The sequence below is a fragment of the Salmo salar genome, chromosome 18 (assembly GCF_965601325.2).
Source record: "Salmo salar chromosome 18, fSalSal1, whole genome shotgun sequence".
Classification (NCBI taxonomy): domain Eukaryota; kingdom Metazoa; phylum Chordata; class Actinopteri; order Salmoniformes; family Salmonidae; genus Salmo; species Salmo salar.
The window spans coordinates 72,692,362-72,706,588 of NC_138308.1; the positions used below are offsets into that span (position 1 = coordinate 72,692,362).

Below are 14,227 nucleotides of genomic sequence, written 5' to 3' on the forward strand. Positions count from 1 at the left end.
TTCCATGGCTGAGCAGTTGCACACAAGCCTAAAACCACAATGCTCAGTGCCAAGCGTCGGCTGTAGTAGTGCAAAGCTCGCCGCCACTGGACTCTAGAGTAGTGGAAACGCATTTTCTTTGGAGTGAGTAATCACACTTCACCATCTGGGAGTCCGACGAACGAATCTGCACAAAGCAAGGTCGAAGCAGAAATGGTTTGTCAAGATCGGTGTGGAAGAACTTGACTGGCCTGCACAGAGCCCTAACATCAACCCCATCGCACACTTTTGGGAGGAATTGGAATGCCAACTGCGAGCCAGGCCTAATCGCCCGACCTCAGTAATGCTCGTGACTGAATGGAAGCAAGTCCTCGCAGCAATGTTCCAACATCTAGCGGAAAGCCTTCCCAGAAGAGTGGAGGCTGTTGTAGCGGCTAAAGGGAGGACCAACTCCATATAAATGCCCATGATTTTGGAATGAGATGTTCAACGAGCAAGTGTCCATGTACTTTTGGCCATGTAGTGTAGCTGTAGAATGCAGTGATGGAGCAACATGTAAGAGAAAGCTAGGATCTGGAACTGGGCCCACAACGATGAGGTCATCATGGCTAAGCCGTTAAGGATAAAAACCAGGAGCAGAGGAGGACACAGGACAAAGTCCACACACACACACACACACACACACACACCACACACACACACACACACACACACACACACACACACACACACACACACACACACACACACACACACACCACACCATGGCTATGTGCACCAGGATCGACCGACAGACAGATGGACAGCTTGCCTACCCCGCTAACGGCTTGCTCCTCGGCCAAACTGGTGCAGAAGAGGGACAGAAAGTGTGGCCATGTCAAATATTTACACTACACACAGCTGTATTGTTGAAATATTATGGGCCTAGCGCTGCCGTAATTAGGCGATATTTCTACGTCTCTCTCGCTCTCTCTCTCTTTCTCTCTCTTTTCTTCTCTCTCTTTCCCTCCCTCCCTCTCTCGGGCCGCTGAGATGCGTCTTGGCTCGGGACCCATGCTTCTGGCAGCCACAGCTATACATGTGCACAGACCCCGGGTGCAGCAGTCTAAAATGGCTGCCAGGCGGCTTCTCTCTTCCCTCCCTGAAATGTCGACGTTGGTATGCATCTGCGGCGGCGTGTGTGTATGTGAGAGCGTGTGCGTATGTGAGAGCGAGTATGTGCTGTGGGACGTGTGTGTTTGTGGGATCAGGTGGGTGTACTGCAACGAGTGAGTTTGTAAAAGTATGCGACTGGTTTAATATACACAGTGGGTTGGGGGTGGACTGAGAGTTTCTTCGGGGGAAGTTATGGGTATCATTCCAAACGAGAGAGAGAGAGAGAGAGAGAGAGAGAGAGAGAGAGAGAGAGAACAACAGGTAAAAGAAGCCTTCACAATAGCAAAGAATCCACGTTGTGCCATTATGCATAAGGTACGAAACAAAGTCCGTACATGTCAATGTCGATACTCACTACTCCCCACAATCCCAACGTGTAGGTCCTCCTCACTCAAATCACAGCCAAGATCCTCAAATCCTCTGTTTTGCTTTTATTTTCTCCTCCTCCTCCTTTGCGGGCCCAGTTTGTTTGTTTAAACAAGTGGCAGGGACGGAGAGGTGCCAAGAAACGTTGTTTTTGGAGTGTGGCTGTGTCTCTGGTATCTTGCGTTGTGATCCGGGCCTTGCCAAACTCTCAGGGCAGAGCCAGAGCTCTACCTCGCAGACCGAGACCACACTGTTTATTTACGGGTTGTTGGCGCCTGTTTGAAGACGATTGGATTGGTCTTGGATTGGTCTCCATTTGGAAGGTTTGATGCGTCTTTTTAATGGAGATTGGAGATATTTTCTGTAGAGGGAAGTCTTCACCCCTGTTTTAATTTCTGTGTCAGACAGTTTATTTCTTGTATGCAGACTTACATTTACACAGCATACAATTGTACAACATACAGTGCCTTCAGAATGTATTCACACCCCTTGACTTTTTCCACATTTTGTTGTGTTACAGCCTGAATTTAAAATCGATTAAATTGAGATACTTATGTAAATGTATTATTTCTGTATTTAATTTATAATAAATTTGCTAACATTTCTAAAAACATGTTTTCACTTCGTTGATATGGGGTATTGTGTATAGGAGGATGATTGAAAAAGAAAATATTTAATCCATTTTGAATTCAGGCTGTAACACAACATAATGTGGAATAAGTCAAGGGGTATAAATACTTTCTGAAGGCACTGTAGGCACTTTTCATTTTTCTAGTTAGAATAGCGGTTATTTGGAATTATACCTTTTAAATGTGTTCATATGTTGATTTTATTGTTAATTTCCAAAATATATATAAGAATATTTTCAACCCTGGCCTGATCGACTGCTTCTATGTGGCTATTAACACACTTGAACTTGAACTGGGATTTGAACTTGAACCTGAACTTGAACTTAACCTCAAGCCCCCACAACAACCTCCTACACCTCCCTAGCTACAGGTCAAGGGTGAAATGTATGTGAGATGTCAGGTGTTTTCCAGTTCTCAGATGTATGGTGCTCCCTCAAACCTCTGAGATGAGTTGACAGCAGATGCCATATGCCTGGATCCCACCTCAACTCTTCCAGGTGGCTCCTCTGTAGGCCTACAGTACTGTAGGGCAGCAAAGTGAAGATGCTGCTTCTGCTGCCTGGGTTCTTTAATTGCCACGACCATCTGGTCTTTTGTCAAGGCTGCCTGTTCACTCACAATGGTGTGTTCCATGTTAGACGAAACAGCTCCCCACCTGTTTTCTCACAATGGTCTTTTCCATGTTAGATGAACCAGCTCCCTACCTTCTCTTTCTCTCACAATGGTCTGTTCCATGTCAGACGAAACAGCTCCCCATCTGTTCTCTCACAATGGTCTGTTCCATGTTAGAAGAAACAGCTCCCCACCTCTCTCTCTCTCTCTCTCTCTCTCTCTCTCTCTCTCTCTCTCTCTCTCTGTTTCTCTGTTTCTCTGTCACTCTCTCTCTCTCTGTAGCGCCCTCCCACTTTCTCTCCTCTCTCTCCCTCCTCCCCTGTCCCTCTGTCTCTCTCTTTCTTTCTCTCCTGGGAGAGGGCAATAGTTGACAGTTGTAACTAGACTGATGGATGGGTCTGAAAGTGGCATGAGGGTGGGAGGTGCCAGGGCGGCTGGGCGGCTGGGTGGCTGGGTGGCAGGGAGCAAGAAAGGAGGAGGATCTCCCTGCAATCACTTACTGTATGGACGTGGTTCCACACAAACCATTGGCACAAAAGCCCCCGACTGTGGCGTGTAACATAGAATTCGATCTCGTTATACAGTATTTTTATGGCGTGCCAGTCAAATGACAAATGTGCTTGCATGATGTGCCCGAGAAGTCAATAGCACCATACAGTTTTTTTTGCTGAAATAATGTGAATTGCCATCCAGAGAGTCCTTTCTTTTCAGGTAAATGGTGGATTACAAGCTTACAAAAGAGACAAGCTAACAAACTAGCCAGCTTAGAAAAATAAGTTGCACCTAAAAGAGAGCAAGCTATTGGCATTGGACTTCCCTTGTGTCCTCTGTATCCTGTAGAGAGAACTCAAAGTTGTGACTGTTCAGGGTTAACCATAAGAGGAGATATTTTTTGTTTAACGTATGGTGGTGTTGTTCTCTACCTATTTTGTCAGTGTTGAGCCGCAGCCAAGAACATTCTGTTTTTGCAGTGCCGTTTAATGGTCATAAATCTCTGGGGGTTTTTTCTTCACATTTTTTTCTCTCTCTCTCGCTCTCTCTTTCGTTCTCTCTCTCTCCTTTACATCTAAAATTAAGCTTATGAGAGAGGGAAGGCTCTGCAGCAGCAAAAGGAGTGTTGTGTTGCAAGGCGAGGATATCTGAGTTCACCGTCTCCCGCCTCTTGTCCTCACTTCTCAGCGTTTAAAGGCGTAGGGCACAGGAGGAACACGTGGGGGGGGGGGGGGGGGCTGTGGTGAATCATTATGGAACTCAAGGCAAACAAAGCCTGGCCATTCAGTGTTGTACTGTTGTACTTTTACCCCCTCGTGTGCTGCTTTTTCCCTGGATGGTTGGTTGAAGCGGGGGCTGGTGGAGGGAGGGGGGTTGGGTCCTCCTCTCTTCCTCTCCCATATGTTGTTGGCTTTTGGGTGACGGCGATGTCGCCCTACTCCGGTAGGCTGACGCTACAGTAGACTTTGTGTGGAAGAGTGGGTGTGTGCTGTCGTGAGGAACTGGTGTTTATGTGAAATCTAAGTCAGCTCTTTGGAACTAATTTGCAACTGCAGACCTATGTTATATGATATGAACTAGTGTTTATGTTGTCGGTGTCGTCCCCCTCTGATATGCCTGGACTAGTTCCTCACTACTCTACACACCCGCTCTTCCATACAAAGCCTACTGTACTAGTTTTTAGGTGAAATGAAGTGAGCTCTTTGGAGCCACTTTCTATTGCTGACTGTATATGACATGGTCAAGTGTTTACGTTAAAAGCCAGGCTCTCGTGGGCATCGTTTGAATATCTGTTAGTGTTGCGTGGCAGTTGAGCCGCGAAAAACGGACCTGGCGGTCGGCGGTGACTAACGAGCATGGTGGCGGCTGAGGAACGCCAGTTACCCCACCAAAGGTGCTGTAAGGTAACATCGTCAATCAGAGGGAGCGCTTGGAGGCTAAGCTAGGCTACCTTATGGGGAGAATTCCTGATGTGTTTCAGAGTGTACCCCCCTCCTGTTGCGTGTGCTATGTGCATGCTTCTCTCGGGCAGGGGCAGGGCAGGATGAGGCAGAGACACACCATGTTTTCCCTAACCCAGGCCCTGTAAAAATTCAGACAGAATCAACCAGGTCAGGAGAACTCTTCACCTCGTCTTTTTTTTAAACATTTTTTTTAAACTTGTCTTATTGTTTCTTTCCACCCCTGTTGAGCACTTCTTTTGTTCTGCTGGCTTTTGACTGTAGCCCCCACTCCCCCCGCACCCCCCTTTTCTCTGTCTCCTCTTTTTTTTTTAAACAACAGCAAATACCATTGCACATCTGGTTTGGTCTGTCAGGACTGACACGTCTGCAGAAAAATTACGATAAAAACCTCAGACACATTCTAGGGAAGCTGAGGAGTATTCATTATATAATCCCTATGACTCCAGCTGATATTATGTCTAGGTTGAAATGAAATCTGATGACCAACAGCACCTTGCTTCCTTGTTTTTGGCCACCTGTCACATTCAGGGTATTTTTGACGTGTCCTTATAGTAGTGGGCCATTGTATTGCTTTGGCAACACTGGGTGGTTACCATCCGTGCCAATAAAGCTAATTTGAATAACTTAAATTGATAGAAGAGTGCTGAACTTTGATGACCTTTTGTGGTATTTCATGATTTGAGGTTCAATGAAATGACATGGAACAGATGTTGAATTGACGTCTGTGCCCAGTGGGATGGTTCTATAATACTAAGCATGGTTCTCTATCTGTGTTACAGACTCACAGCAGTCAGGAAGTCCCAGTAACAATGAGCCAGGCAAGAACCCAGGTATGTACCTGAACCTCACTGTCACGGTCCTCCAACCTCTGTCCTGTCAATCACAGCTCTATAGTTCCCAGTTCCCTCTCTGTACTTGATATGGTCTCGCCTGGTAGACGATTCCAGAATCTGTTTATGATAGTTACTCTTTGTGTGTATGCTCTTACCTGGCATAATTATCTTTAAACAAGATGTGACCTTTCACAGTTATGCAGACTACACCCATTTTAAGGTTTCTATGGAATTACAGATTCATTTAATCATCCTGTTGTAGGATAACTTTTTTAACTTGTAGTGTATCTGAGGTTTAAAAAGGCTTCTCAAGTTTGTCATTTCCACTTTGAAATTTGAGACTTTATTTTACAAAAAATGTATCAACCCCTACAAAAATGACCATTAATTATAATCCACATAATAATTCACAAATTAAGATCCTACATCTGTATAGACCAGTGGAGGCTGCTGAGGGGAGGACGGCTCATAATAATGTCTGGAATAGAGTGTAATGGTGTTTGATACCATTCCATTGACTCCGTTCCGGCCATTATTATCAGCCGTCCTCCCATCAGCAGCCTCCACTGGTCTAGACACCAAAACAAAACCGATGTCTGAATCTAAGAGACAAAAAAGATTGGGAAACACGAAGGCTAGACAGTTATGTGCTCCTCTCTAGTACACTAGTGGATGTCTGAGGCCATAGTTCTTGTCCTTGCCAATAAGGGTTGGATAGCTAAGCTACGTCTAGTAGCCAGTCTGCTAGCTAGCCAAACAAAATGGCCACTGTTCCAAATCATCTCCGGCAGCCTGTTGCTGCTTTCCTGGACTGACCTGGACTATGTCATCACGGGCCAGGAATGAAAATAGAGCAAGAACGTAATTAGCTCCGTACCTCAAGAGTAGGTTCTGCCTACCCTGCATGTGCGTCTCGCTGCCAAGTCAAACACTACGTTGAGCCAACGTTGAGCCAATGACTCAGGCCCCGTGAGGGCCTCCCTAGCTGCTCCCACTACAGTGCCACAGTTCCCCTGTCATTCTCTGGGACGCCCGCTGGCTTGCATTGAGGAATTAGGAGGAAGAAAGTGCTTTTAGCTGCCAATCGGAATCTAGACTCACGCCTCCCCCCCTATGTTGTTGGCACACCCAATGGTCCTGCTCAGAACATCAAAGGATGAAATGTCGAAGTCGTTTTGGATGTCAGTGACATGTCTGTCTGAATGGCTGACAGACTGACATTAGCCTGGTCACAGTTATGTTTGTGCTATATCGCCGACTCCTATTGTCATGACAAACATATAAACAGCACAAACTGATCTGGGACCAGGCTAGACTGATGGGTCATAATAGTTATTTTTCTCACATTCTGGGCTCCATACATATTGTACTTCAAAGCCTCCATGTTTCAGTATTGTCAATATTGCCATTATTCAGGCTGGAGCTGTGCTGGGTCGTGTCGCTATGGTTGATGGGTAGATGATGGTTGCTCTATTTTAGAAAACAATATTTGGCCAAGACTTTTTGCTCGTCCTGTGTATCGTAAGCAGGGAATCAAGTAATGATTTATTACTTTAGCAACAGCTCGAATCACTACGAATGTAACTTACTCTTAGTTACGAGAACACAAAGCATTGGGTTTAATGTTGCATTGATATATTGTCTATCTGTGTTTTTTTGTTTCTGCAGTTTACTTGGAAGACAGCTTCATCAAATCAGGAGTCTTCAGTGTTTCAGAGCTGGTGCGTGTGTCCAGAAGTAAGTATATACTTTATCACCATCGCCCTCAATACCCCTTATCCTCATTGCCGATTCAAAACAGCAAGCTTCACAGTACAAAAACAGAAAATCCAGTCGAGCAAGTCTCCAGCATTAGAATACAACATGAGTGTGTGTACAGTACACCGGTGTGTATGTGTGTGTATGTGTGTGTGTGTGTGTGTGTGAGACTGTGTGACCGTGTGTGTTTGTATAGACTTGCCTGCCCTTTTCAAAGACGATGACGGATGTTCTTTCAGGAATCGCTCTCCCCAGCTATCTGAGGACAATGGTCCCCTCAGGCAGGATTTACCTGTATGCCTCAAGGGCTGTTGTGTTCTATCACATACCTATGGGATGTTGTGTCCTGACCTCTAACATGCCTGGGGTACACTAAGAACTCACTGACACTGACGTACAACTCGTGTTTTCTACTTAATGTTTTTTTTTTAAGCCCCTCTGTAATTTGTACTGCCATTTTTGATTTGTTGTTTTACGGATTGCGGAGTAGACCTTTTAAGCCAATTGAAATTCAGTCAGTGCTGTGATTTTGCAGTTCCAAAATGCACATTCAAATTAAAGAAGAGGAAAAAACGTGAACAGGTGTTTTAGCATCGTTGTGATTTTGCGCCTGGCATTGTTTGGATTCAGAAGTCAGGGTTGTATTTTCTTTAACAGACGGGGTTAAATGACTTGGCTGGGAGACAGAGCAAGTGGTATTACACACAGTATGCTATGCCAAAAAGAGAGATAGAGAGTGAAGGAAATAGAGAGAGAGAGGGAGAGTCTCGTTGGCAGTAAATTAAAACACAAATGCCCTTGGGTAGCCAATGCCAGGGCTGCTGTGGGTTGCCAGTTCCAAGACTGCAGTGCTGGGGTTGGAGCTCATGCCAGTGGTGAACCTCAGACCACAACAGACCCCACCACACACTCCAGTCTCTCGTCGAGTCCAAACCAATCTACCCACCCACCCACCGCCCTCACAGGGCTCCCATCGCGGGCTGCAGCTTCAAGAGCGGAAGGAGCTTTTACACAGTGCCCTAGTTATCACTCAGCTGTCCTCCCTGAAACAATATCCCTCCCTCGCGGTTGTCAACCACAGGGGGGAAAAAAAGTCGACTTTCACACAGTGGTGGGCTGTGGTTTCTCAAAGCATATCACACATAAGAGCATCATGAAAGTGAACTTCAATGCACTTATTCATATGTGCTTGACCAATTACAATAGGTCATTGAGAATGGTCCTATGCTCAGCTGGATCAATCAGAGAGGTGATGTGTGTGTGGCCTAGTTCATGAGTTTGCATTATGCTGGTGGAATGCAAAGGTTCAATGATTTTCAGTCATGTGAGAGGGGATCATGTACACTGAGATCATTTCAGTGAAGTTGTGGGCCATGCTCAAGGTCACATCATATCAAAAGCCTATCACAGCTTCAGCAGGCAACCAATCAGCAGGCCAGTGACCAGGAAGTAACCTCTTTTTATCTCCCTACTCTTCAGCGCCCATTACCCAGGGGGCAGGGGTGAACTTCTCCATGGCCGACATGCCAAGTCAGCCGTACTACCATGACCTGAACTCCAGCGTGGGCCTCCATCGCTCCCTCTCCTCCCCGCCTGGCAGGTCAGTCTACTGCAGGACCCTGCTTTAACCCCACTCTCCTTCTCCCGCATCACACCTTGACCTCTGAACTTTGAATGAGATGAAGAGGGGGGTGGATGCAAAACTGATTTCAGTTTTCTGTCAGAGGGGCAAATTGATAATCTTACTCCATCATGTACTTCCATATTTTAGCCATCTGTTCTAGTTCAACTTTATTAACACCCACACATCTAGACGATACGTTAGCAGTAAAGATATGACATTTTTCCAACATCAAGGGGCAGTGACAGTAGAGACACACAGGGATCAGAGGGCACATACAGTGTTGTGACTCATCATTTCTCCGCCTTCTTCTCCAGTAAACGGCCCAAGACCCTCAACATAGACGAGAGCATGGAGACCAGTCCCACTGGCCCTGACTTCTATTCTTCACCTAGCTCCCCAGCTAGCGGCAGCAGGACCTGGCACGAGAGAGAAGGTGAGAGGGGAGGTGTGTGTGTGTGTGTGTGTGGGGGGGGGGGGGTCTACAATATTACTGTTGAATAAATATGATAAGAACAAACAGGCTGGGTGAGTAACAGAAATGTTGACAGGAAATATCTTGACTGAGAACATGCCCCTGTTGATAAGCTCGTTTGGAGGGTTGTTGAGTTCGCTGGTAGTTTGCGAGCTTCCTCATTACTTCCTGTTTTCTCGCCAGTCTGAGCGAGTATTGGAGTTTTGAAGGAGTGTTAAGAGTTGCAATGTTGAAGCGATGTGAGTGGAATCTTCATTCTGGTAGCGATTTAATTGTGGAATGCAGGGTTGCACCAATGAAAGTGAGAAGGAAGACATGCTAGTGAGAGCTGTAGCAATTGTGGCTGTGAGCAGACTTAGTAGAGAACTTTATTAATAAACTTGTTGTGTTATTAGACTGCAAGATTGAAAAGGTCATGCTAGGGTTAACAGGTGTGTGTGTGTGTGTGTGTGCGTATCCAGGCATGTGTTTGCATGTGTGTGTGTCAGAGAGAGAGAGGGAGGTGGAGTGAGTGATGGGAAGGTGTGGTGGCCTCTGTTTGAAGCTAGCTAGGTCCCAGAGGAGCTGTCTGACTCAACAGGTGGCAGGCCCAGTTGGTGGGCCATCCCGTGCCTAGCCCTGCTAACGCCACTATACTGACAGGCAGCGAGAGAGAGAGAGGGTGTGTGTGAGAGATCCTCCAGGGAGGGGTGTATGTCTCATTACCTGGTCTCGTGGTGCAGGCCAGGGCCCGTAGCTTTTTTAATTAAGCCCTCACTGTCCCGTGTTTCCAGATTGTTCTCCTCCGACACACACACAGACACACTCCCCTTCTCCCCCCAGGGCTTAAGCCCTAGAGTGGAAGGGAGAGGGACACCTCTCATCTCACTACCCTACGACAGATAAAACACTTAGGGTACAGAATGTCCCAACATCCGACAGCATAAGGTGTTTTTTTTCCCCCTTGCTTCTTTAAACGAAACTTCGTTGGGATTTACTGTGTTTTTTTTCCCCTTCCTTCTCCCGCTGTTTTGTGTTTTTACCTTTCAGTATCGGGGGGGAACACATGCTGAAATGTAATGGCTAGGGAGAAGAGGAGAGGAGAGATCAGGACATTGATGGAAAATGACTCTGTAAAGAGGGAATAAAGAAATAAGTGGATTGATATTGATATAACTGATATGAGGCTGTCCAAAGTGCCAAACGGACATTTATTTTACATGCCTAGTCCGACAAAACCCTTTTACACTGCACATGGATTAGGCGTAATTCTGTTTTTTTTTGTCATCAAAAGTAAGCTCACTGAAATGTCTTTCACTGTTACAGTACAGCTGACGCCATGTTGTGGAGTTATGTATACCTAGCCACTCCCCTTACATATTTTTTGGCACTGCTCTCAAATCCTCAGTCAGCGACTGGTTTGATAACGAACAGCTGTTTGCAATGAAGAAGAAGGTTTTTCATATCTATGCTCCTACGAAATGTGCAGTACTTAATCCTGGCTCCTCGTACTTACCCGGTGGTGCATTTCATAGCTAGATATCTGCTTGGTAAGATTCATAGCCCTTTTGTCTGTCTGGGACACCCTGGCCTGAGCACACACCCTGGTTTACTCGCTCATTTTTTGGGGTGGAACTTGAAGTAACAGAGTTCATAAAGTTAAATCGTTTTGACATATAGCAATGTGTTGTTATCTAAGGATTCTAAGTGAATTCTAGGATTTTACATTGATCAGTTCCCAGACCAGCGTGACTTTTGTTGTTAGAGAAGTCTGTTGATGTTAATTTCAATGTTTTTACAATTATAGGTCTCTCTCCATAAGTGTCCATCGTGTAATTCTGTCATTTTAGAACATTTCAAGAATATATTAGAGCGAATGTTACACCACAGTAAAAAAAAAAACAACTGTCCCACTGGGTCCAGACATCAATTCAACATCTATTCCACCTTGGAAACGACGTTGATTCAACCAGTATGTATGTGCACAGTGGGGTGGTACCATAGTCTGAAAGTCTTGCAAAATGGAAGATCCATCCATCTTGTCTGAGGTATTGCTCAAGTTGCTAACAAAAAATAAAAAAATGAAACGACTTAAGCTGCTTCCTTTTACAAAATTCTGAGTGGGGAATTCCCCTGGATTCCTGAGGTCTTTGTCCCTTTCCTGGTTGGGTATGAGTCACCTTTCCCTCTTCAGGTGAATTCTTCTCTATTGTGGGGAGGGAGGGAGGGATAAAGGTCTTGTGACAGGGCCGGGGACACTTGAGCTTGACCCACGGTCGGGGGAGAGCGGCTGCTGTCACAGAACATGAGGTCTCGGAGTCCATTCGTTTTCATGTTCAGTCCTATTGTCACACATTACCTTGCATGTAGACATTAGAAAACATGTCAAACGTGTCAAATGACAGCGATGGCAAGCCTATACTATGACTGCCACCACGCCACAGCGTGGGAGTATGTTTGAAAGATGTCGCAGCAAGAACAGCGATGCTACTTCTGTCAGCGTCTGTGCGCGTGGCTCTGTGGTTGCCAGGTAACCCCCCCCCCCCTGACCAGGTGTGTATGTGTTTCCTCTCCTCCAGACATGTCGTCTCCCACCATGAAGAAGCCAGAGAAGCCCTTGTTCAGCCCCACCTCCCCGCAGGACTCCTCCTCCAGACTGAGCACTTTCCCCCAGCACCACCACCCTGGACTCACAGGGGTCGGACACAGTGGTCAGTAGGCTAAGCACCTGCCCCCTACTAAGTCTAGACATGCTCACTCGGTGACCTACAGTGACCTCTACAAGAAAGTGATTGAACTGAAAGTGTTTTTGTCATGCATCCCCCTCACCCTTCCCCCAAAAGTCCTTTGAATTAGTTGGGATTGTAATGTGTACGTTTTTGTTCTCCATTAGTGTATTTTTCAATAGTTTGTTTTTCTCTCTCTCTCCCTCCCTCTCTAAATCTATGTCTCTCTGTCTGTCTGTCTTGTCTGTCTGTCTTCCCCTATTTCTCTCTCTGTTTCCCTCCCTCTCTCTGTTTCCTCCCTCTCTCCCTATCCCCTTCAGTTATATCGACAAGGAGCCCTCCACCCCACTCCCCCCTTCAGTTCTCTGCCTCGGCCATCTTGCCCCCTGCCCCGTCACCCTACTTCTCTCACCCCACCATCCGCTACCCGCCCCATCTCAACCCCCCTGACTCCCTGAAGAGCTACGTGCCCAGCTACGACCCGTCCAGCCCACAGAGCAGCCAGGTGAGTGTGAACTGCAGCACACTGGAGGGGATTCGGGTTGGCCTACATTCCTATTTCACTTATTTTATTTAATTAAGAGAACTTGACTGTGTACAATCTCTCTCCTCAGTAGGCCTAACTGACTGACAGTGTTTGTGAACAGTGATATGATTGGATGTGAAGTTCGGGAGTTTAGTAGAAAATGTGTTTTATGGCGAACGTTTGATGAAAAACAATGGATATTTGACACTACGAGAAGTTAAAGGACACCGGACCAGCTTGGCTATACTGTAGTACACTTTTCAATGTGATGATTGAATCAAGTATCAGTTGCATTTTCATTTAATTTAATAATGAGTTCAATTTTTCTCTAATAAAACCAATTATTAAATTGAAAAATGTTCTAAATGTTCCTGTCTCTATCAAAAATAATACATGCCCCATACAATTGTGCCTTGACATTTTTACAACAATTGAATGTTGATCAAATGCCACTTTCCTGAACATTATTTTAGCTCCTTCCAATTTTAGTGGCAATCTTAATAGTTAGCTTTCACCTGGAGAATAATTTTTGGGGATTGGGTGCTTTATAACATTTGACACATGAAAACGGGTGGACAATGTTTATAATCGTTGAGAAGACTAGTTAAATCATTGCACATAGTAGCTTCACAGCACTAGCCTTCCTGGGGTACGTTTGTTTTGCACAGGATTGGATGGAGGGAGTTGACACAGGATTTAGGAATTGGCAGTGTCGTTGGACGCACCAGGTGACTTCTCAGCCAGGTTCTTAATCAAGTGTCAAGTTTAACCCCCTCCATTCAGAATATGCTGCTGTTGTGATCTAAACACTTTTTAAAGTGCAGAAAAATCCCTTTATGTAATGACTGAATGCCGACCTAACTCTGAAATACTCTATAGATCTGTTTTGATAAGAGCCTAAATGTAAAATATACACTGTAAAAACCACTAACTCAATATTCCAAAGAAAATCCAGGCCCTTTTTCATAAAACAAATATAATTACAGTGGGTCATAACGCAGTTTTTTTTCATGAACTTCTGATAAACCTGACAGAAGACTTTATACATTAACTGGGTACACACTAAAGCCTTGTGTCACTGTGCTGGGAGCGTGTGGGGGGGCAGGGAGGGAGGGAGGGGGCAGCCATAGAGAGATGAGAGAGCCGTGAGATATTTATGTGAGTTTTATATCCCCGCTGTTCTCACTGAAAACAATGGGCTCATAGACGAGGCTGGATCTATGCGGCCCGGGACTGTTACTTCAGACAAAACCACAGGGAACGATAAAGGCCGTAAATATTTGCCGTTGCCGGGGCCTCTGCTCTCTTTTGGCGGAATTACTGGCCCCTCTCCTCCACAGTGCTGGATGGGAGAAGGGGGAGTGTTTGTGTGGGTGTGTGTGTGTGTGTGTGGGTGTGCAGAGGAGGGCGTCTCGGCAAATAAAACAGCTCTTATAATCCCATGGACGGCAGCCAGAATGTTTTTATGCTTGCTTTAACGCAGATTATATTACACTCTAATTAAACATTCTATTCACATTTTTAAGGAACCCTGTGGACACAATTCTTTTTCATAAAGGCCTTTTTGAGGTTTGAACTTGGGGCGCCAAAGAGCCCAATACACCACAGACCGT

The 14,227-nt window shown here is 45.7% G+C and overlaps 1 protein-coding gene across 6 annotated transcripts in view; it reads left to right on the forward strand.

Annotated features, from left to right (window-relative positions):
- LOC106577586 (nuclear factor 1 B-type) overlaps nucleotides 1-14,227 on the forward strand; it is an 85,641-nt gene that overhangs the window by 46,516 nt on the left and 24,898 nt on the right. For 5 of the 6 annotated variants that reach the window (XM_014155761.3, XM_014155759.3, XM_014155763.3 and 2 more), the window contains exons 3-8: nucleotides 5,476-5,526; nucleotides 7,198-7,266; nucleotides 8,767-8,887; nucleotides 9,226-9,344; nucleotides 11,942-12,073; nucleotides 12,409-12,593. In XM_014155761.3, coding sequence (XP_014011236.1) covers nucleotides 5,476-5,526; nucleotides 7,198-7,266; nucleotides 8,767-8,887; nucleotides 9,226-9,344; nucleotides 11,942-12,073; nucleotides 12,409-12,593 — 677 coding nt within the window. The remainder of the gene's footprint in view (nucleotides 1-5,475; nucleotides 5,527-7,197; nucleotides 7,267-8,766; nucleotides 8,888-9,225; nucleotides 9,345-11,941; nucleotides 12,074-12,408; nucleotides 12,594-14,227) is intronic. The other variant, XM_014155762.3, reaches the window with a different exon arrangement.